The 22,619-nt window shown below is 50.0% G+C and overlaps 1 protein-coding gene across 3 annotated transcripts in view; it reads right to left on the bottom strand.

Moving 5' to 3' along the window:
• The window catches only part of PUSL1 (pseudouridine synthase like 1), a 58,416-nt gene that overhangs the window by 19,461 nt on the left and 16,336 nt on the right, over positions 1 to 22,619 (bottom strand). For all 3 annotated transcript variants that reach the window (XM_081923837.1, XM_081923838.1, XM_081923836.1), the window contains exons 3-4: positions 14,045 to 14,232; positions 1,568 to 1,717 (exon numbers count right to left, since the gene is read on the bottom strand). In XM_081923837.1, the coding sequence (XP_081779963.1) occupies positions 1,568 to 1,717; positions 14,045 to 14,232 (338 nt within the window). The remainder of the gene's footprint in view (positions 1 to 1,567; positions 1,718 to 14,044; positions 14,233 to 22,619) is intronic.

Raw genomic sequence — 22,619 nt, 5'->3', positions numbered from 1 at the left:
GAAACAGGGAAAAGACTCTGAGAACAGTGAAGGAACACAGGGAGCTGCTTCACAGAAGGCGAGATCATCTAGGCCACGGTTTCCCAGATGTGAGCCTCCAGCTGTTTTGGGGCTACAACTCCCATCATCCCTAGCTAGCAGGACCAGTGGTCAGGGATGATGGGAACTGTAGTCGAAAAACAGCTGGAAACCCAGGTTTGGGAAACCCTGATCTAGGCCAGCCTTATGCCAGCCTGGGGGTCCTCTGGTTGTGTTGGACCACAACTCCCATGACTCGGCTGGGGCTGATGGGAGTTGTGGTCCTACCATAGCTGTCAAGCGTCCCTTATTTGGTGGGACAGTCCCTTATCCCAGCGCCATGTCCCGCTGCTGTCCCTTATTGATGATGTCCCTTAAATTTCCCGGGTTTCAAAGGAAGCAGCTCCTCTCCCTCCCTCCCAGCCAGCCAGGGAGGAGGGAGGCTCCAACTGTGTTGCTTGGCTGTGTTGCTCACCCAATAAGGAGTCTAAGAATGACTGGGGGTGGAGCTTGCATGTCTTGTGCCGATCAAATTGGCCATGTTGCCTGGGGACTCGCCTTTGCTCAGCGCTTCCCAGCGGAGAGGTGACAGTGGTTTTCCTTACTGCATCCCCTTTGCCGGGTTGCTGCGCTATGGGAACCACCACTTGAGGCTTTGTTTGGCTGCTGGTTGACTAAAATCCCTTATTTTCGAGGCTGCTGGTCCCTTATTTTCAAATCTGTAAGTTGACAGCTATGGGTCCTACACACCGAGAGGGCCCCAGGTCGAAGAACATCTCAAATTTGTTGTTGGACTACAACTCCCATCATCACTGACCACTGGTCCTGCTAGCTGGTGATGCTGGGAGTCCAACAACAGCTGGGAACCCAACTTTGAGAAGCACTGGCTTATGAGCATCTGCCTTGCAAGCAGAATGCTCCAGGTTCAATCGCCAGCATCTGCAGGAAGGGCTGGGAGAGTCTTCTGCCAGAAATCCTAAAAAGCAGCTGCCAGCCAGTGTAGACAGCAGTGAGCTAAATGGGCCAGTGGTCTGGTTCTGTATAAGGCAGCTTCCTCTGTTCCTCTAACGATTCTGCAATATATAAATCAGCCTTAAATAAATAACTCAATAAATAGTAGGCAACCAGTGCCATTGATGTACCCAACTCCCTGACCTACAGGGACGCGGGTGGTGCTGTGGGTTAAACCACAGAGCCTAGGGCTTGCCAACTGGAAGGTCGGTGGTTCAAATCCCCGCAACAGGGTGAGCTCCCGTTGCTCGGTCCCTGCTCCTGCCAACCTAGCAGTTCGAAAGCACGTCAAAGTGCAAGTAGTTAAATAGGTACCGCTCCGGTGGGAAGGTAAACGGCGTTTCTGTGCACTGCTCTGGTTCGCAAGAAGCGGCTTAGTCATGCTGGTCACATGACCCGGAAGCTCTACGCCGACTCCCTCGGCCAATAAAGCGAAATGAGCACCGCAACCCCAGAGTTGTCCGCAACTGGACCTAATGGTCAGGGGTCCCTTTACCCTTTACCCTGACTTACAGATCCCTCAGTGTCACAAACTCACCCTCGATACGTTACCCAGCAGCGGTTCCGCTCAAAGACAGGCAGCTCCAAATGGTGAGAGCACCCGGTCGCCACCCGGTAGATGTATGTCCTCGACCGGGCCGAGAAGCGGGCGTGGAAGGTGCTGGGGACACAACGAGCACCCAGGATGCTGTTGAGAGAAAGAAAGGAGGGTCCTTTTCCGAAATGTAGATGGGGAAGTGGGTGTGATTTAAATAACAAAGGTCTGGTTCCCAGGATCAGTTTGCATGAGCCTTATGTTCTAGAAGGTTTTGACCTTTAAAGCCCTATGTGGCCAAGGACCCACCTACCTACAGGACCGCCTCTGCAGCTATGCCCTGTGGAGGACCTTAAGGTCCACAAATGACAACATTTTGGAGGTCCAGGTCGCAAAGTGGTTCGATTGGTCTCAACTAGGGCCAGGGTCTTTTCAGTACTGGCCCTGATTTGGTGGAACACTCTGTCACAAGAGACTAGGGCCCTGCGGGACTTGACATCTTTCTGCAGTGCCTGCAAGACAGAGCTGTTCCGCCTGGCCTTTGGTTTGGACTCAGTCTGACCCTTATGTTTCCCTCCCCTTATGGTTTTGATCTATGGGCTACTTTTAAAACGAGGCTGCATTTTAAATTCCAGTTTAACCTGTATTTTAAATTGGGTCCCGTCCCCCCTATTACGTTTTTACTGCAATTTTACTGGTGTTAGCCGCCTTGAGCCTGGCTCTGGCCAGGGAGGGCGGGGTATAAATAAAATTTGTTATTATTAGTAGTATTAGTATTAGAAGGGGGTCTGCAAACCTCTTGCCAAGGCTGCAACTTAGCCTTGTTAACTGCCTCAGATTTGTCCAGCCCACGAAGAGCACCAGGCCCTGTGATTGGTTAGAAGTCTGGGAAGGCCCATTGCTCAGGGGTAGAGCATCTGCCTTGCATGTAGAAGGACTCAGGTCCAATCCCCAGCATCTCCAGGTAGAGCTGGAGGCACCCCCAGTCTGAAACCCTGGAGAGCTACTGCCAGTCAGAGCAGACAATACTAAGTTAGCTTCCTATGTTTGGGGAGAGCGGGGAGTAGCTCAGTGATAGAGTACCTGCCCTGTCTGCCTGCCTGCCGAAGGTCCCAGGTCCAACCCCCAGCTTCTCCGGGTAGGGCTGGGGAAACCACTCCTACCTAAAAGGCTGGAGAGCTGCTGCCAGTCAGTGTGCACACTCTGCTGAGAAAGGCGGGCCCATAGGCTTGACTCTGTGTAGGGCAGCTCTCCAGGCACCTAGGAAAGCCCAGCACTTTGCAGGTGTCAACGGTCAGCGGATCATCAGCACCTGCAAAGGCATGCCTTCACCTGTTCCCTGCCTGACACACATTTGTGTGCCGAAATTCCTTGCACAAACCCACACATAATGGAACACCAGGGGGGAATGAGTCCTGTCCTACCCTGACATGCTAGCTCTCTAAGTGCAGGGCACCACAGGGCTCAACATGCAGCTGGCCTTGGATGTAGGGGGATGGCCTCCTCAGCCACTAGCCTGGCGGCTTCCTCACGGCATCTCAGGATGCAGCCCGGCCCTAGACAGAGTCAAGTGTCGGAAGCAGCAGGGAAGGGGGGGCAGGAAGAATGACCTAGTTTTCTTCTCTCTCTCTCTCTCTCCATCTGCTGCAGTGAAGCGATTACCAGCCATTTGAAAACATCGCAGACAGGATGAGACGCTCCTGGGCAGCCAGGTGTGCATTTGCTCAGGGTTCATCCACAGTGTGGACATTTGGATGCCATGCTGGGGTTAGGAATGCAGGAGCAAAGGATTCCCGAGCCTTGGATTGAGCGTTGGGTCATTGGTCCAGCTAGCTCAGAACCTGAGAAGAGCCCTAAGGGATCAGGTCAGCGACCCATCGAGTCCAGCATCCTGTTCTCACAGTAGCCGACCAGATCCCTGTGGAAAGCCCACCAGCAGGACGCAAGGACAAGAGCCCTCTCCCCTCCTGCAGCTTCCAGCAACTGCTATTCAGAAGCACTGCTGCCTCCAGCTGTGAAACAAAATATCCTCCAAACATCTGGAAATGAAATATTACGAATGAGCATCAGCTGGTTCCCAGAGTTCCCTTGGAAGAAGGGTTGATGGATAAGCCAGTCTGGGAATTGAAGCTCTGTGAGGGGAATGGGGACCTCCTAACAACTCTCAGCACCCTTAATGAACTACAACTCCCAGAATGCTTTTGGCTGTTTAAAGTGGCATCACGGTGCTTTAAGTATATGGTGTGAATGTGGCCTAAGAAGGCCTTATCCCAGCGGATAAGGCGAAGCAGAGGGATCCAGGCAGATGTTCCAGCCTTTCCTCTCCTTGCAAATGCCAGAAAATGAAATTTTAAAAAAGCTTCCGCTGAGAGCAAACAGGTGGATAAGATTACTGGTCCCCCTTGGCTCGAATTGCCATGACAACAAAATGGCTCCCACGAAGGCCTCTCAGAGCACATGGATCGCAGCCACAAAAGAGAACGAAGGCAGAAGAGAGCAGGGAGACGGGCCATTAGGAGGAGAGGCAGCAGCGGCTGCTAAGCCCTGGCAGCCAGATTAGCTGCTGGGGAATAACAGGATCACTGGCCGTGTAAAATCCTTTTAGAGGAGATAAAGCACCAAGTTAACGCCGGCCGGGGATGGAGGGGACGAGGGCCCACTGAGGACATTGAGATCATAGTCTCAGCGTTGCCGACCTGTTGCAGGATGGGCAAGGAGAAAGGCTGCTGCAGCTCAGTGGGAGAGCGTTCGCCTTGCTGGAAGAAAATCTGAGGGTCGATCCCTATCATCTCCGGGTAGGGCTAGGAGAAGGCCCCCTTTCTGAAATCCTGGAGAGCTGCTGCCGCTCAGTGTTGACAATTATTATTTGTATAGGGCATTTGTGCTGGACTCTTGAGTCAGAAAGGCTCCCCAAGCAGCTTATATACCATCAAAGCAAGACGTGCCCTACTTGCAGGCTGGGATTCTCAAAATGCGAAACGAAGCATGACATGACATACAAGGGGAAAGCGACAGGGTCATCTAGTCCAGCCCGCTGCAACGCAGGAATCTCAACATGTGGTCCCCCATCCAGTTTGAAACCATACCGTACCCTGCTTAGCTTTGCAAATGTGCTAGCAGTTAACTGACCAGATGGCACAGTTTAGGGGCAAGGAGGTTCCAGATGGAGCTGGAGTTCTGGCGAACCTGATGGAATGAGCCTTCTGCTTTGTATTTCTCCCACTGAGGCAGCCTGGTGGAAAGTTTGCTCCCCAGATGACAGTGGAACCCACACATGCAAAACTGAGCCCAGATGGGCCAAGGGTCTTGGGTTTGGTACAGGGCAGCTGCCTTCTGGGTTTCTATATCTTGGGAGAAGGTCATAGCTCCTTGGCACCAGAAGGTCCTGGGTTCAGTCACCAAAGGCACCTCCAGGTAGGGCTGGAAAGACCCCCTGAAACCCTGGGGAACCGCTGCCAGCCAGTGTTGATAATACTGAGCTTGGAGGAACATCTTGAGGGGTGTGTGCAGCTGGGCAGAGACTGGCCTGCTAGGCAGAGATGATCTTTGCACCCATTGCCCCACCCACTTTTGCCTCTGGCCCCGCCCACCTCAGCCTGTGGCCCCTGCCAAGTTGCCCAGAGAGAATGCGGCCCTGTTATGGAGCTGGTAGGAGGGCAGCTCCCTTGCCCCCCCAAAAGACAAATATGGGGGGCACATTGGGACTCCCTAGAGCCTTGTTTTGACAGCCCCGAGCTAAAAGGGATTGGGAGGATCTGCCTGACATTTATTCTCCACGACGCTTCCGAGCTGTTGTCATGGAATCCGTATTAACGTGGGCACATAGCAAGCCTCAGGCACACCTACTCCTAAGAGAGACTGCTGCTGGCCAGGGGGGAGCACACAGATGGAGATCGTCTTTTGTTTTCATTAAGATGTTACATAAATTGGCTCTCCCCCACCCACCCCGAAAAGGTGGGTACATTTCCACTGTGCCAAAGACTCAGGGTGGAGTGAGGATGACTCACCTTCTTCACCCCATGAGATCACAGTGTGTAAATGGGGGATGGATTGGATTTTACCTTCAGGGACTGAGTTTTCACAGGTGGGTGGGGCTGCCTAGCTGCCCATTGCCTGATGATGTCGCCATGATGCTGGGCAGGTGGCCAGTTTTAGCCCACAAGGACTGCAGGGAGCTGTGTGCTGCACTTTGAAGCCACGATGATCAGCTGATCATCAGGGCTTTAAAATACAGGGGATTGGCTTATGGTCGGGGTTGCAAGGCTTTGCAATCCTTCTTCATGTGAGTTGCAGCTATGGAACTCGCCCCTGCAAGAGTCAGTGGCGACCTCCCACTTGGATGGCTTTAAAAGAGGCCTGGACTGTTAAGTATAATTGGTTTAATTGACAATGAAATGAGAATCTCTGCGTACTGGTGAAAAAGTTTCAATACAGGGAGATTCTACTGAAACTTTAGAGAAGCAAGAAAAGCACTCTGAACCCTTGCTGTGTAAAAGTTTGAATAATATTTTTATGGGGTCTGCAGAATGATTCCTTCCAAAAGGATTCAGTTCTTACGCTTCCAGTCACTACAAACTGCACAATATTAATATCTGCAATGTGGACAAATTCACAGAGGATAAAGCTGTCAACGGCTACTAGCCACCAAAGTTAGAGGCAGTACGACAAAGTAAATTGCTGAGAATTGAAGGCAGGGAGCTTGCTGCTGCAGGCTTCTCATGGGAACACCGGGCTGGTCACTATGAGAACAGGATGCAGGACTAGATTAGGACAGTACCTGCCTGCATTCGGCTGGCTCTCCTTGTGTAGTTCAGTGGCTTTGCTTGCAACCCCTCCTTTTGGCCTAGCTGCATCTTTACCTGCCACTGGTTAGAACTAGAATAAAGGTAAAGGTAAAGGGACCCCTGACCATTAGGTCCAGTTGCGGACAACTCTGGGGTTGCGGCGCTCATCTCACTTTATTGGCCAAGGGAGCTGGCATACAGCTTCCGGGTCATGTGGCCAGCATGACTAAGCCGCTTCTGGAGAACCAGAGCAGCGCACAGAAACTCCGTTTACCTTCCTGCCAGAGCAGTACCTATTTATCTACTTGCACTTTGATGTGCTTTCGAACTGCTAGGTTGGCAGGAGCAAGGACCGAGCAACGGGAGATCACCCTGTTGCGGGGATTTGAACCACCAACCTTCTGATCGGCAAGTCCTAGGCTCTGTGGTTTAACCCACAGCGCCACCCCAAAAAGCCCAAAAGGGCTTGGGATCCAAATACCTAAATGATGTCTCCACCAGCTTGGGCCTTATGCTCAGCAAGGGAGGCCCGGCTGTTGCCCCGGCTGCTGGCTGGCAACGACCCATGACAGGGCCTCTTGGGTGGTGGCTCCCCATTTTGTGAAAGGCTTTCCCTGGGTGAGGTGCATCCCCTCTGCCATGAAGCTCACTGGGTGGCCTTGGGCCAGCTGCCATCTCTTAACCCAAACCACCTCACAGGGTGGTTTCTGTGATGAAAAAGTGGGAACGGGCAGAAGTGTGCATGCCACCCCAAGCTCCTTGGAGGAAAAGTGGGATATAAATGTATTATTATTATTCATAATAATAATTGGCTATAGGAGAAATTTAAAAGCATTCCTGTTCATTCAGGCATCTGATAGCTTATTGATATTGGCCATAGGGACCTTGAACTTAGCAACCTGGAGGGTAAATGATATCTGCTAGATACCTCAGTTGGTAGAGCATGAGACTTAATCTCAGGTTTGTGGGTTCAAGTCCCATGTTGGGCAAAAGATTCCTGGATTGCAGGACCCTCATGGTCTCTTCCAACTGTACGGTTCTCTGTTCCGAGAGCTTTTGAAATGGTTTGAGTCGGTTTTTAAATGACCTTCATCGTTTTGATTTGTTTCACTTTAAATTGCTTTCGATGGCTGACACCATTTAAAATGTTTCGAGCTGCTTTTTAAATTACAGTTTTGCTTTGACCGATTTTCTTTTGAATTGCATTGTTTTTAATTTTGTGATGGTTCTACACGTTGGGAGGAAGGGTAGGACAGAAGCTGAAGAAATAAATAGCTGCTCCACCCTTGTTCCTTACCCTTAATGGCCTCGAGGGGGGATTGTCAAATAGAGATGCCAAGCATGGTTTGGTGCAAAGCACTGCTCCCACTCCCAGTCCTCAGTTTGGCCAGGGGTGGCGGCTTTGAATCCTTAAATTTGGAGCAGATTATGAGGCACACTGTACACCCTTTGGCTGTTTGGAAAGGAGGGTGAGCCATGCAGCTACACAGGTCTCCAAACCTCCCTAAGCAGAGGCCTCCAGCCCTCTTTGCGGCAGCCAGCAACACAGAGCAAAGAAAAGTGGGAGGGGTGGCTCAGAGAGGTAAAAATTGGGGAGAAGAGTCAAGCCTAGGATCCTGTTTCCCTCTCCAAACTTTGTCGGCAAGAAGGGCTCGGCTCCCCACCCACGTCTCCTCCTTCTGCCATCAGAAGAAGTAGTTTTCTCAGTGCGGGAATATTTAGAGAGAGGAAAGGCCTCCGTCGCTGGGCTCTTCTTGGCTGGTTTTCCTCTCAAATGCAAAGCAGCTGAGCTGTTTTCTGGTGTTAAGAGAAATATTTGCGTGCGGGACAGAGGGGTAGAGAGGCAGCCAGGAGAACAATAGGAGGAAGAAAACATGGCCTTCCATCCGGCATTGAGCCTGGAACTTCAGAGGTCTTAGCTGCCAGGCTGAGAAAGTTTTTCCTGTACCTGAGGCCTGGGGGTGCTCAATATGGCCCTCCATGACTTTCCATCTGGCCGTTGGGGTGCTCCCCAGACCACCCCACCCCCTTACTGACCCTGTTTCGCCTCCAGAATGTCTTGGCCTCATTGGGATGTGCTTGAACCACAGTCTAGCCTCCCACTTGCCTGGGTGGAAGGCAGAGATTGTGCAAAGCCAGCCTGCTCTGCAAGAGTAGCATCTACACCTGTTGCTCCGCCCACTTTGGCCCCTGGCCCCGCCCACCAGTGGCACATGGCCCCTGGAGGGCCGTCCTGAAGGGAATGTGCCCATTGGTCTAAAAAAGGTCCTCCAATCCTTTCCAATTGAAGTGGAATAAGTTGCTAGTCCTCATTGTCAACACTTGCGTCCTTGGGGATGCACCTGCGGCGCAGGTAAAAAACAGGGTTGGGGCCTAATGCTGGCTCTCTTCCAGATGCCCTCTTCTAAAAACAGTGCCTGAACATTGTATCGGGGTCTCTGGAGCCCAAAGGAATCAACGCTATTCCCCCCACAGAGCTACAGTTAAATCCCAGTGCAGTTTAACAATCCCTCTTCCCAAGGAACTCTGGGAACTGTAGTTCTGGGAGGGAGAGGATCTCCCGGCAACTCCCAGTACCCCTTAACAAACTACAACTCCCAGGATTCTTTGGGGGAAGCCATGCCTGTTCAAAACAGTGCTGCAGTGCTATAAATCCATGGTGTGAGCGTGACCTAGATCCACCAACAGGAATGGAGATATCTAACTTAAGTCCATTTATTTTAATGGGTCTACTCTGAGTAAGAAATCGTTGGGTACACACCTCTATGTGCCTAAGCAACCTCAGCAGATAGGAACCTTAAAAAAAATACTTTAAACTTTTAGGGAACTTTAGTTTCAACTGGATGTTGAATAAACTTGCAATTATTAATGGGTTACAGTTCTGAATTTTATTGTGTTATTATTTTCCTTAGTGGGCAGTGCAAATCTGAATAATTCCTTTTTATAGGGTAGGGTAGAGAGCACTGGAGATGAGTTTATGGAACCAAGTGGGGAGCGGTAGCCTGGAAAAATTAGGGAACCACTATTTTAAATATTTGCACTGTTACCTCATGAACAGGAGGTGTTAGATTCTGTGCCCGCCCCCAACCCTGGAGGAAAATTGGAGAGTAAAAACGAAACAAACAAACAAAAGCGACTGACACCCGCCCTATCAACCTGAATGTGATGCATCTTCATCTGAGCCAAGTTGTGTTAAACAAAACAAGGATTAGGGTGGAAAAGCAAACCCGGAGCCAGAGAGCTGGGGGTGCGGGAGGGGAGAGGGAAGATGGACGGGTCGACAATCAGAACTACTTGCTATTCTTTGTGCAAAGCAGGGGCCGGGCGCCAACTGGACTCTCTAATCGGCCTTCTGTTTCTTTCTTTCTTTTTAAAAAAAATAAAATAAAAAATTCAAGCCACCGGAAGACAGACGAAAGCTCAATGCCCCCCACAACAGAGACAGCGAACTCTCGCCTCCACTTTTTACGCAGTACCGTATCAGCACACATGGCATTTTGCAGCCCGGAGGGGCTTACAATCTAAAAAAATCCAGCATGGTCAGCCTTTACTAGGGACTGAGCCTTTAGTGTGCCAGGGCCCTGCCCCATGGAACTCCCTGCCACCAGAGGTTCGGCAGGAATAGTTCCTGCCTTCTTTTAGACCAGTGGTTCCCAACCTTTTCAGTATGGTGGCCCACAAGGTCGGAGTCAGTTGGCAAGGTGACCCATCAATTTATTGTTTGTTGCATTTTCATCCCACTTTTTTTTCTCCCAAGGAGCTCAAGGTCACAAAAGTGGTTCTCCCCTTCCTCATTTAATCCCCACAACAACGGCCCTGTGAGGTAGGCTAGGCTGCGAGGCAGTGACTGGCCCAACGCCACCCAGTTGAGAGCTTCATGGCTGAATGGAGGATTTGAACCCTGTTCTCTAAGGTCCTGGCCCTACACTCTAATCACAGTGGCTCCCCATTGACGGCAAGCCAATGAAACAAGAAGTTGTAAGATACTGTCTATGAATCCTACCAGCTAAGAATTACAAGCAATTATTTCAGGAGTTACAGTGGTACCTCAAGTTAAGTACTTAATTCATTTCGGAGGTCCATACTTAACCTGAAACTGTTCTTAACCTGAAACTGTTCTTAACCTGAAGCACCATTTTAGCTAATGGGGCCTCCTGCTGCCGCCGCGCTGCTGGAGCACGATTTCTGTTCTCATCCTGAAGCAAAGTTCTTAACCTGAAGCACTATTTCTGGGTTAGCGGAGTCTGTAACCTGAAGCGTATGTAACCTGAAGCATCTGTAACCTGAGGTACCACTGTACTGATAAAGCCTGCAACTGATTTACTTAGGCTTTGTAAGATACAGTATCTTACAACTTCGCGACCCACAGGTTGGGAAAGGCCGTATTAGACACCTCCTAAAAACTGTGATACCCTGTCAGGGCTTTGCAATTATTTACCTATTGCATTTGCATCCTGCCTTTTTCTCCAGTGAGCTGAAGGCAGTGTACACAGTTGTTCTCCCCATTTTATCTGCACAACAACCCTGCTGCGAGGTCAGTTAAACCAAGAGGCAGTCATTCCCAATGACTTTCAAAGCCGAGTGAGGATTCGAACCCTGGCCTCCCAGGTCCTAGTCTAGCGCTGTACCACATAGGCTCTCAAATCCAATTTCATTTCTTCCTGCCTACCAGTCTCTAAAGGTAAAGGTAAAGGTACCCCTGCCCGTACGGGCCAGTCGTGTCCGACTCTAGGATTGTGCGCCCATCTCACTCAAGAGGCCGGGGGCCAGTGCTGTCCGGAGACACTTCCGGGTCACGTGGCCAGCGTGACGAAGCTGCTCTGGCGAGCCGGCACCAGCGCAGCACACGGAAACGCCGTTTACCTTCCCGCTAGAAAGCGGTACCTATTTATCTACTTGCACTTAGGGGTGCTTTTGAACTGCTAGGTGGGCAGGAGCTGGGACCGAAAGACGGGAGTGCACCCCGCCATGGGGATTCGAACTGCCGACCATGCAATTGGCAAGCCCTAGGCGCTGAGGTTTTACCCACAGCGCCACCCGCGTCCCGACCTGATGCTTTTATTTACAGTGGTACCTCGGGTTAAGAACTTAATTCGTTCCGGAGGTCTGTTCTTAACCTGAACTGTTTTTAACCTGAAGCACCACTTTAGCTAATGGGGCCTCTTGCTGCTGCTGCGCTGCCAGAGAACGATTTCTGTTCTCATCCTGAAGCAAAGTTCTTAACCCGAGGTACTATTTCTGGGTTAGCGGAGTCTGTAACCTGAAGCGTATGTAACCTGAAGTGTATGTAACCCGAGGTACCACTGTATTTCAAAGTGATTCTGCATGATGCACAAGGTCTTGCTGAGTTTTTATGAATGAGTGCTTTCAAATCCATCCATCCATCAATCAATCAATCAATCAATCAATCAATCAATCGCAGGAGCTCAGATACACACACAACCCTGGCAAGGATCCCTCTCCCCCACCTCCAAAAGTCTTTGGAACAGTGGAGTCATTTCCCTGACTTAGCGGTGCCTCTGGGTAAGGGGGTGGTGAATCTACTTATGCAACATCTCAACAAAGGAGGGAGAAGAGCCGTACCGCAAGGAACGCACAGCCCTTGGGGAGCTGAAACTCAAGATTGTGCCCACGTTGCATGGGATCCATGACAACCGCTAGAATAGCATAACAGAAAATAAATGTCAAGAAGATCCTCTCATGCCTGTTTGCTCTGGGCTGTCAGAAGAGAAGAAGAAGTAGAGTTTGGATTTGGTATCCTGCTTTATCACTACCCGAAGGAGTCTCAAAGCGGCTAACATTCTCCTTTCCCTTCCTCCCCCACAACAAACACTCTGTGAGGTGAGTGGGGCTGAGAGACTTCAGAGAAGTGTGACTAGCCCAAGGTCACCCAGCGGCTGCATGTGGAGGAGCGGGGAATCGAACCCGGTTCACCAGATTACGAGTCTACGGCTCTTAACCACTACACCACACTGGGTGTATAAGGACACCCCCCCCCCCCCGCAGCAGGAGCCTGGCAACACGCTTTGCAATGATTGAACAATCTCCAGCGCTGGGGAGCTGGCAACCTCAGGGGGCAAAGGGGCCGACTTAACTAGAAAAGCTCCTGCATGCCTTCAAAGGGAAGGGCTGTAGCTGAGTGGTTAGAGCATCTGCTTTGCATGCAGAAGTCCCAGGTTCAATCCCCAGTGCCCCCAGGAGGTAGGAATGGGAATTATCCCAGCCAAAATCCTGGAGAGCAGCTGCCAGTCTGTGTAGACCAGAGGTCGGCAACCTAAGGCCCGTGAGCCAGTTCCGGCCCAAATGGGTTCTGGATCTGGCCCGTGGACAGTCCAGAAATAGCCATATGGTTCTGGTTCATATCATTCGGGCTGCGCCATTTCTTCTCTGGAAATCGCGTCTGCGCATCCCAGATGCCGAAAATCGCTTCCGTGCAAGTGTGATTTTCGGCGTCTGGGCAGGTGAGGAAGCGATTTCCAGCACCGTGGACATGCACAGACGTGATTTCTGGCACCGCGCTGCGCCGGTACAGCCCGCGAACGATCTCTGCGGGAGTGATCCGACCCATGTCTGGTAAGCCTTGCCAACCCTGTTGTAGACAATGGACCCAGTGGCCTGGCTCTCAGTCTAAGGCAGCTTCCGATGTCTTAAGGAAAGGGCTGTAGCTCAGTGGTTAGAGCATTAGTGTGTTTCATTTACAAACTGTTTCAGAAAGTGCGAATTGGGTTAGTGCCTCACATCAAATCTAACTGATTCGTAGAAAGGATTCCACAAACTGAAAGCAGAGATGACACATGTACTCTTGTAACCCAAGAAAATATTAATAAAAACATTTTTTTTAAAAAAAGAAAGAAAATGAGAATTAGGTAAGCTTGACTTTAAACCAGCGTGGTGCAGCACTTAGAGTGTCCGAGACCAGGGAGAAGAGTTGGTGGAGGAAGATTGGAAGAAATTTAAAGATTATTTACAGAAGTATTGTAAGATTAATGAATGTTAGAATGATGTTGGGATGAATTTATGTGATTTTAGCAGAAATGTAACAAAGTTTTAAGAAAAATAGACTGTTAATTGTTGAAAGGAGGGAAAGCAAACTTATATTAATACCAAGATAAATTTTCCGGACAAAAATTTGAAAAGAGGGAAAGGATTTGCTGAAATGGATAATTGATTTAGAATACAAAAAAGGGAGGTGTGAGGAGGTCAGGGAAATAAGCCAATGAAAGGAAAGTAATGAAAAGATTTGCTGTATCTTTTTTTTTTCTTTTTTTCTGCTTAATGGACTTCAATTCTTTGTTTTTTTCTTTTGATTTTTCTTTTTTGTATTTTATTTTTTCTTGTTTAAAAGGATGTTTTTCTTGATTTTTCTTTTCGTATCTGTAAAAACTTTAATAAATATTTTTTAAAAATAAAATAAAATAGTGTATTGGACTTGGACCTGAGAGGGCAGGTCAGCTCAACTCACTGGGTGACTTTGGGCCAGTCACCGCCTCTTAGCCTAACCTACCTCACAGGGTTGTTGTGAAGGTGAAATGGGGAGGAAGAGAACCAGACAAGCCACCTTGAGAAAGGCGGCGTATAAATAGAATAGATAAAAATAAGAAACAAACAAACAAACCCAAGTCAAACAGGATTTCTGCACCTGCCACTGCCTGCTGGTGACAACATGGTGAGTGCTTTGCAACTGCAGGGAACTCACCGGATGGGCTCAGGCTTCAGGTGGTGGTTGAGAGAGTCGGTGAGGATGTTTACTGCAAAAGGCGGCTTCCCGTCTGATCTCTCGATGTCGAGGTGGGCGGCATTGCAGAGGGCATGCACCCCAGAGTCCGTGCGGCTCGAGATGGTGAACTTGCTCGGCGTGGAATGCCGGAGCTTCTCCGCTGCCATCTGAGAGACAGGAGAAACTTAACTGTGTGGGGTTGCTGTGGCAGAAAAAGGGGGTGTACTAACCAGGGTGGTATCAGGAGCTCAGCCTATACTCGAGTAGGACCCTGGCAGAGACACATGCCCGACTGGCATGTCCTCTCCCTCCTGGTCTTTTGTTCAGGAGTTTCAAGAGCTTTCTTCAGCCCGAACATCACAGTGACCGATGCCAACCAACACCGGCACACTTAGGGATCCGAAAAATTTGCGCAGTTGCGTAACAGCCCTCAGCAACTCAGCATTTTGGCTAATCTACTTTATTTACAAATAAACACACACAGAGCACTGCAACATGGCTCCCTCTCTCTCTCTAGCATCAGACAGCAAAGAGAAAAAGAACAAAGGACAATAGTCCAACTTCATGGAACACAGTAACATAAACATCCTGTCTCCCTCACTTCCCACTCTGTGGAGTCAAAACATATACTCTCATGTGATAGACAAAAATCCCATGACTGCAATCATGGAACAGAAATTCTAACAGGTGGAACACCCTTTGCCATTTTCAGAGAGACACAGGTGGGAGAACTGGGTGCAGGAACATCTAAGTACAGGACCAACATGGTGCCTTCTGGTTATGGGATGAGATTTCAACCGGTGTGGTGGTTAGAGTGTGGGATGAGGACCTGGGGGACCAGGGTTCGAATCCCTAGTTTAGTTTAGAGAAAAGGTGAGTGAGAGGTGACACAGAAGTAGTTGGTAAAATCATGCCCAGCATGGAGACAGTGCACAGAGAGAAGTTTTTCCTCCCTCGTCACACTAGGACTCGTGGACATCCAAGTGAAGCTGGAAGATTCGGGACAGACAAAAGAAAGCGTTTCTTGACACCGTGCATAGGCCGGCTGTGGAAGTCTCTGCCCCAGGACGGCCACCAACTTGGACAGCTTTAAAAGAGGATGGGACAAATTTGTGGAGGAGAGGGTTATCAGTGGCAATGCTTCTGATTATCAGCTGCTGTAAACCACAGGAGGGGAGAGGGCTGTGGTGCTTGTGTTCTGCTTGAAGGCTTCCCAGCAGCAGCTGGTTGGCCACTGTGAGAACAGGATCAGGGCCATTGGCCTTATGCAGCAGGCTTTTCTCATTGTCTGGGGTTCTCGTCCACATTCAGCCATCAGACGTTCACTGGGTGTGACCCTGGAATCAGTCACTGCCTCTGGGCCTAACCCACCTTGCTGTCAGGCTTCAGGGCCTCAGCTTCCCCCCCCTCTCTCCCCCCCGACCCCGGCAATAGATAAGCAGAACAAAGTGAAAGGAGTCTCTCACCAGTTAGAGATTTTAATGACCACAGCACCTGTTCCTCAGAATGAAGGTGCTCCCAATTAAGGGTTCCACCCACTTCCCCCCTTGTCACCCATATCACTACCGCGTCTTGTAACCTGACCTCGCAACCACTGTCCTGCCTGTGTTGCTCCTTTATCTGCCCTCTTCGTCCTTGGGCTGATCCGATGGACGCTTTGTAGCAACAGTGAGTCTGTTAACTCTCTCGCTCCCAGTTCTCCTCCTCCTAACTGTTCACCCCCCCAGTTCTTCCCAACTTCTGTCTTCTGAACTATGTCCTTCTGCAAACCATTGCTCCAAATCTATACTGTCCTCCTGCTCCTTGGAAGATTCAGGATCCTGATTAGGAGCAGGGAGAGGGGGAGGTGCCCACCATTCCTCCTCAGAGCCGCCCTCCTCTGCACGGTCCCTGACACTCACAGGGTTCTTGCAGGGATTGGGGGGGGGGGGGGAAACAATGTAGGCCTTTTGGCCCAGAAGGGAATGCAGCCCTCCGGCTGAAAAAGTGGACTAACGGTTTGCCTCCCTATAAGACAGCTTCCTAGGTTCCTATGCCTTAAGGGGAGGGCGGCAGCTCAGTGGCAGGGCATCTGCCTAGCATGGAGAAAGTCTCAGGTTCGATCCCTGGCATCTCGAAGTACAGTGGTACCTCGGGTTAAGTACTTAATTCGTTCTGGAGGTCCGTTCTTAACATGAAACCATTCTTAACCTGAAGCACCACTTTAGCTAATGGAGCCTCCTGCTGCCGCCGTAGCACGATTTCTGTTCTCATCCTGAAGCAAAGTTCTTAACCCGAGGTACTATTTCTGTGTTAGTGGAGTCTGTAACCTGAAGCGTATGTAACCTGAAGCTGCTGCCAGTCAGCGTAGGCAACACTGAGCTGGGTGGATCATTGGTTTGACTTGGTGTAAAGGGGAGCTTCCCACATCAAGCGCTTAGGCCCAGAACAGGAGGCTGCAATGTTGTTCTCCGGCAGAATAAGAGTATGAGCAGCTGATCGTTTTGAGGATGCTGCAAGGAAAAGGCGAAGGGCCAGATCCAGACTGGGAAGGTCACAAGTCGATTCCGTCCCACCAGGACCGGCAAGGGCAGGCTGCTGCTGTTCAGCACAATGCACCCATCCATCACGGTTTACGGCCTCTGCCATCCCTGACGGGAAACGTCTTGTAAAAGGGAATGAGAGTGCTCATCAATTATTAAAGCTGCCGAGGCTGCCGAGAGGCCAGGCAAGTGGTCCGCAGAGGAGTGATGTCATCCGATGCCATTAGCCCCCCCCCTTCACCCCCCATCACCAATTATCAAAACCTTCAGCTTGTCCAGAACAGGGTCACTATGCACTCCTAATCCCATGTATTCACATTTGTATCCCGCCATTTTTTTCTTCAAAGATCTGAAGGTGGTCCCATGGTTCTCCCCCCATCTCATTCAATCCCCACGACTACCCTGTGGGGTAGGTCAGGTTGAGAGGCAGGGACCGGCGCCAAGGTCACACCCCCAGCGAGCTTCGTGGCCGAGTCGGGATTTGAACCCTGGTCTCCCAAGGTCCTAGTCCGGCATTCCAGCCTCTCGTATGACATCTGGTGCAGGGCAAGTGGGCATGGCTTAGGCAAAATTATCTGGCGAATCAAATACGGGGAGCAAACAGAGTTTCATTTGGCCTATAGGAAAGAAAGAGGCTCCCTAACACCGGTTTAAAGTGACAACAACATTGGACAGGACCATATCCGTTTCCTTTCACTTTGCGTTTCAAACATGTCAACAGAAAATCCTCTCCTCTCCCCGAAGCCTCCTGCGGTGGGTGGGGTAGAGAAGGACTTTTGCAGAGCTTCTGTAACATGTAAATCAAACAGAGTTAACCGATTAAAAGCCAGGCAGAGAACTGGCTTTAATCGACATTTAAAGTAAGACCTTTAATCTGCTGGCAATCCCGACAGGAGAAGTAAATAAAGCCGAGACGAGCCCATCAGCAAATTAAACAGGTTTGTTCTTTTTTTGCATGCTGCAAAATAGTTCCGAGGATGGAATTGCTTTGATAGCAAATTTTTTGGGGGTAAAAAATATATATTAAAAAATGATCAAAGGGCTGGAATGCCTTACCTATGAAGCAAAACTAACGCCTGGGGCTTTGCAGTTCAGGAAGAAAGTAAAAAAGATATGGGGGAGGGGAAGTGAGACACGATGGAGGTTTATAAAGCGATGGGTGGGTCTGCCAGCGTTACAGATGCAAAAAAACCCAGGTTTTTAAAATCTCTCTCATAATTCTACAGGGCTGGGAAACCTCAGGCCCTCCACGTCTTGCTATATGGCCCTCAGAAACCTCCCCAAGACGCCTCCTCCCCACAGGAAGGGACCACGAGGGTCATTCCTGCAGTGTAAGCATGTGTAGAAAGCAGCCTGCTGTACACAGGTAAAATGGACACCTGTTGCTCTGCCCATCTTTGGCTCCACCCACCACTGGCATGTGGTCCTCAGAAGGTTCCCTAGTGTTATAGATGATAGAACAACGGTCTGCCTTGGTGCAAGGCAATTTCCTTGATGCCCTTGGATTTCTTCCAGCAAAGCAATTCTTACATTTATTTATTTTTTCAAACGCAGAAAATAAAAACTTGAGAACCAAAACAAATAAGACAAAAAAAGCACACAATCCAAGCCATTTGGAGAACTCCAGCGTGGGTGGTAAACAGGAGGAAATAATAATATTCGAGGGAAGAGGGCTTGCGGGGGTGTCACTTACGTAAGAATCCTTTTTTGGGGTGGGGTGGGTGGAATGCTATATTTATGCCCTCAATCTCCACCATCCGTGCAGAATTGGCAACAAGAAGAAGACTGGGGGTGGGGGGGTGGGGGGGGTAGAAAGCAGCAAATCCAATGGGTGGTGCTCCGGCTCTGGAAATTATCCCTTGCTGGGAAAGACGACGAGATTTCCAGCTAAATGGGTAATTAACTGTCCTTACAAGAAGCTGGTCGGGGAGTTAGGTCTAGATTCTTTGCCCAGCCTGCACAAAAATGCCCCCCCCTCTCTCTCTCTCACACACACACTTTTGAGTTGCACATCAACCCTCATCAACACATTAGCTCCTTTATCTAAAGCAGCTTCTCTGCACCAGGAACTGGGCACCTAATATGTGGCCATTTTAGGTCCGTGGGCTCATCTGGATTTTGAAATGAGTGCTGTGGATGCCTCTCCTTCAGATCACTTCACACAAACACACACATACACACACGAGTGTGTGAGCGTGCATTTAATGACAATGATAATGCATACTTCTCAACATCTATCCAATGTACCCCACTCATCTGACTGTGTTGTCCCAGGCACTCTGGGCAGATTCCAACATATATTAAAACATCAAACATTAAAAAAACACTTCCCTTCAGATGGCTGGGAGGGGGGGAGTGTCGTCAGATAACTCCATACCCTCCAACATTTCTCCAATGAAAATAATAATAATAATAATAATAATAATAATAATAATAATAATAATTTATTATTTTTACCCCGCCCATCTGGCTGGGCCCCCCCAGCCACTCTGGGCGGCTTCCATAGAAACCAGGAAACACTAAAATATCATACATTAAAAACTTCCCTGAACAGGGCTGCCTTAAGATGTTTTCTGAATGTCAAGTAGTTGTTTATCGTTTTGACATCTGCTGGGAGGGCGTTCCACAGGGCGGGCGCCACTACCGAAAAGGCCCTCTGCCTGGTTCCCTGTAGCTTTGCTTCTCGCAATGAGGGAACCGCCAGAAGGCCCTCGGCACTGGACCTCAGCGTCCGGGCAGAACGATGGGGGTGGAGACGCTCCTTCAGGTATACTGGGCCGAGGACGTTTAGGGCTTTAAAGGTCAACACCAACACTTTGAATAAGGATGTCCTGAGGGAAAGCAGAACATTCTGGGATCAAATCAGAAACTGGAATGCCTTCTACAAATCCGGGACTGTTTCTGGAAAATAGGAACACTTGGATGGTAATGATAATGATATATTAAGACTGTGCATGCGGCTTGCAAGCTTCAGCCTGGTGGGAGCTGGCTTCAAATGATAGGGGGGGCAAGTCTGCCATCCTCTGCTCTCCTTTAACCTCCATTTATGCTGTTGTTTAGTCGTGTCCGACTCTTCGTGACCCCATGGACCAGAGCATGCCAGGCACTCCTGTCTTCCACTGCCTGCCGCATTTATAGGGCCTGCCTTAAGTTTCTGGTTTGGGCACTGAAATCTCGGGGTCTGGGATGCCCCTGATCTGGCAGCCCTCAAACAACAACAACAACAACCACACACACACACACACACACACACACAAACATGCACATACAAACTTTGCCCACTGTTCCCTTTGAAAAGCAAACTGTTGAATCCAGTAGAAGGGATCCATGTCATGAAGTAGTTTGGATTTGATATCCCGCTTTATTACTACCCAAAGGAGTCTCAAAGCGGCTAACATTCTTCTTTCCCTTCCTCCCCCACAACAAACACTCTGTGAGGTGAGTGGGGCTGAGAGACTTCAGAGAAGTATGCCTAGCCCAAGGTCACCCAGCAGCTGCATGTGGAGGAGTGGGGAAGCGAACCCAGTTCACCAGATTATGAGTCCACCGCTCTTAACCACTACACCACACTGGCTCTCAGTGTAAACAGTACATAGAGATGCAGGAGGAAGTGAGAAAGAGAGTCACTTTTCTAACTTCTTCATTCAGCTCTATGTTAGGGCTGCTGTACATCCGGAAATTCCCGGACACAGCTGGAATATGGCAGTGGAAAACAGTGTGTGGGCGGAAATCGCAAGCCATGTCAGAAGTTTAGATTTCGGCGAATTTCCTTTTAAAAGTCTCAAAAAAGCTCAACAGCTTTTGTGGCAACCCTGCTCTATGTACTTGTCAATGAGCTGGATTTTTGAGTCTGCACCCACTCCGGACACTTCCCTCCCCTGCCCCTTATTCTGGATCAGCAACCTCCACCCACCCCCCAAAAAAAACACAGACAGAGAGAGAGAGAGAGAGAGAGAGAGAGAGAGAGAGAGAGAGAGAATGCACGTATACACACTTCGCTTTCCAAGGATCTGGGTAAAAATCAGATCTGGCAGAACTATGCTGAATCTTGAAAAGCAGATAGAGCAGAAGGAGGATGTGGGAAGAAGAGTCATTTTTCTAACTTCCTCATTCAGCTCTAAGTACTTTTCAAGGGAGGTGAAAGGTAAGCAAACGCCCCACCTCGTGCCCAAGGGATGAACGGGAAAGGCCTTCATGGGTACCAGGGACACTATGGCAGCAACAAGCACCATGCTGGATAGAGCCATAAATCCAGGGATACCAAACCGTCCCTCAATGAACTTCCTAAACCTTACTTCCTACTGCCCCACTATTTCGCCTCCTCTTCAGCCTGGAGGACTGAGCTTTGTTCCAAACAGGACCTGGTTTCCATACATTGAAGCATGGGTGGGAAACCCGTTCCAGACCGAGGGCTGCATTCCCTTCTGGGGGCCATATGCCAGTGATGGGCGGGGCCAGAGGCAACAGTGGGCGGAGAGATGAATGTGAATTTTACCCTTTGTACTCTAGGTTGGGACGCAGGTGACGCTGTGGGTTAAACCACAGAGCCTAGGACTTGCCGGTCAGAAGGTCGGCGGTTCGAATCCCTGCGACGGGGTGAGCTCCCGTTGCTCGGTCCCTGCTCCTGCCAACCTAGCAGTTCAAAAGCACGTTAAAGTGCAAGTAGATAAATAGGTACCACTCCGGTGGGAAGGTAAATGGCGTTTCCGTGCACTGCTCTGATTCGCCAGAAGCAGCTTAGTCATGCTGGCCACATGACCTGGAAGCTGTCTGCGGACAAACACCGGCTCCCTCGGCCAATAAAGTGAGATCAGCGCCACAACCCCAGAGTCGGTCACAACTGGATCTAATGGTCAGGGGTCCCTTTACCTTTACCTTTTTACTATAGGTTAGATTCTACGCATAAGCTCACCCCTCTGCGTCTTCCACCCAGGCAGGCAAGAGGCAGGATCAGTGTTTCCAGCTAGGCAGAAACATTCAAGGAGAGTGACAAGCAGAGCTGGCAAGGTATGTGGCTTGGGAAAGGGAAGTGGCCTGGAGAAGCCTGGAGGGCCACACTCAGCCCCCAGTCCTGAGGTTCCCCATTAGGATGAAGGCCTGGGTTTTGGGATGCTTAATTCTGCAATTTTTAACACAGAATCAGAGGCAAAAGCAGGGCTCCACCCCAACTCAGCCAACCAGCGGAATCCTTCCCATCAGCAGTTTGGCCAGAAAGCACCGCACGACACAGGCTGGCGGGCGCAACCTGCCGAACTCCTGACCCTGTTCACAAATGACCTCTCTGTGTCCTCTCCTGGTGCCCTCTGAGCTGCCCTGCACATCTGCCACTTTTATTTATCATCCACCGCAACGATAATCCGCTAGCATCACTCCTGCCAGATTGAGAAGAGACCCATCATTTGCATAGCTGTCATTTGCTTGCGTGCCGGTCGCTGGGGAAACGACGCCCAATAATCCCAATTAATGGTGTGTCGTGCCAACAAGGAGGGCAGGTGGTGGGATCTGGGCACTTTGGTCCGCCTCGACAGCACATCTGTGCCGAAAGGAGGACAGCATCGAACATCTGGTCTGGGAACCTCTTTCCAAAAGCAGCAAGCCAAATGCTTCTTGAAATAATAATAATAGTAGTAATTTTAGTATCTGTACCCTGCCCATCTGACTGGCTTGCCCCAGTCACTCTGGGAGGCTTTCAACCAAGGTCATATAAGACTGGAGAAGCAGGTGCCCCCCCCCCAAAGATGTTCCTGGACTCCAACTCCCATCATCCCTGGCCACTGGGCCATGCAGGCTTGGGCTGATGTGAGTTGGGGGTCCAGGAACACCTGAAGGCCAAGTGTTGCAATCAATGTTGTAATCAATCTTAAGAAAAGCCATAGCAGCTACTCGTGCAGAGACACAGCAGGGAACCTCCTTTTCTGGCTGGTGCTGCCAGGAACCTTGGGTCCATGAATGGGGAAACTGTGGCCCACCCAGATGTTGGTGTTCTCCAGCTCCCATCGCCCCTGACTGCTGGCGGTGAGGTGCTGAGCACC

The sequence above is a fragment of the Podarcis melisellensis genome (assembly GCF_964234715.1).
Source record: "Podarcis melisellensis genome assembly, chromosome: 8".
Classification (NCBI taxonomy): domain Eukaryota; kingdom Metazoa; phylum Chordata; class Lepidosauria; order Squamata; family Lacertidae; genus Podarcis; species Podarcis melisellensis.
This window is presented reverse-complemented; position numbering and strand designations above follow the sequence as displayed.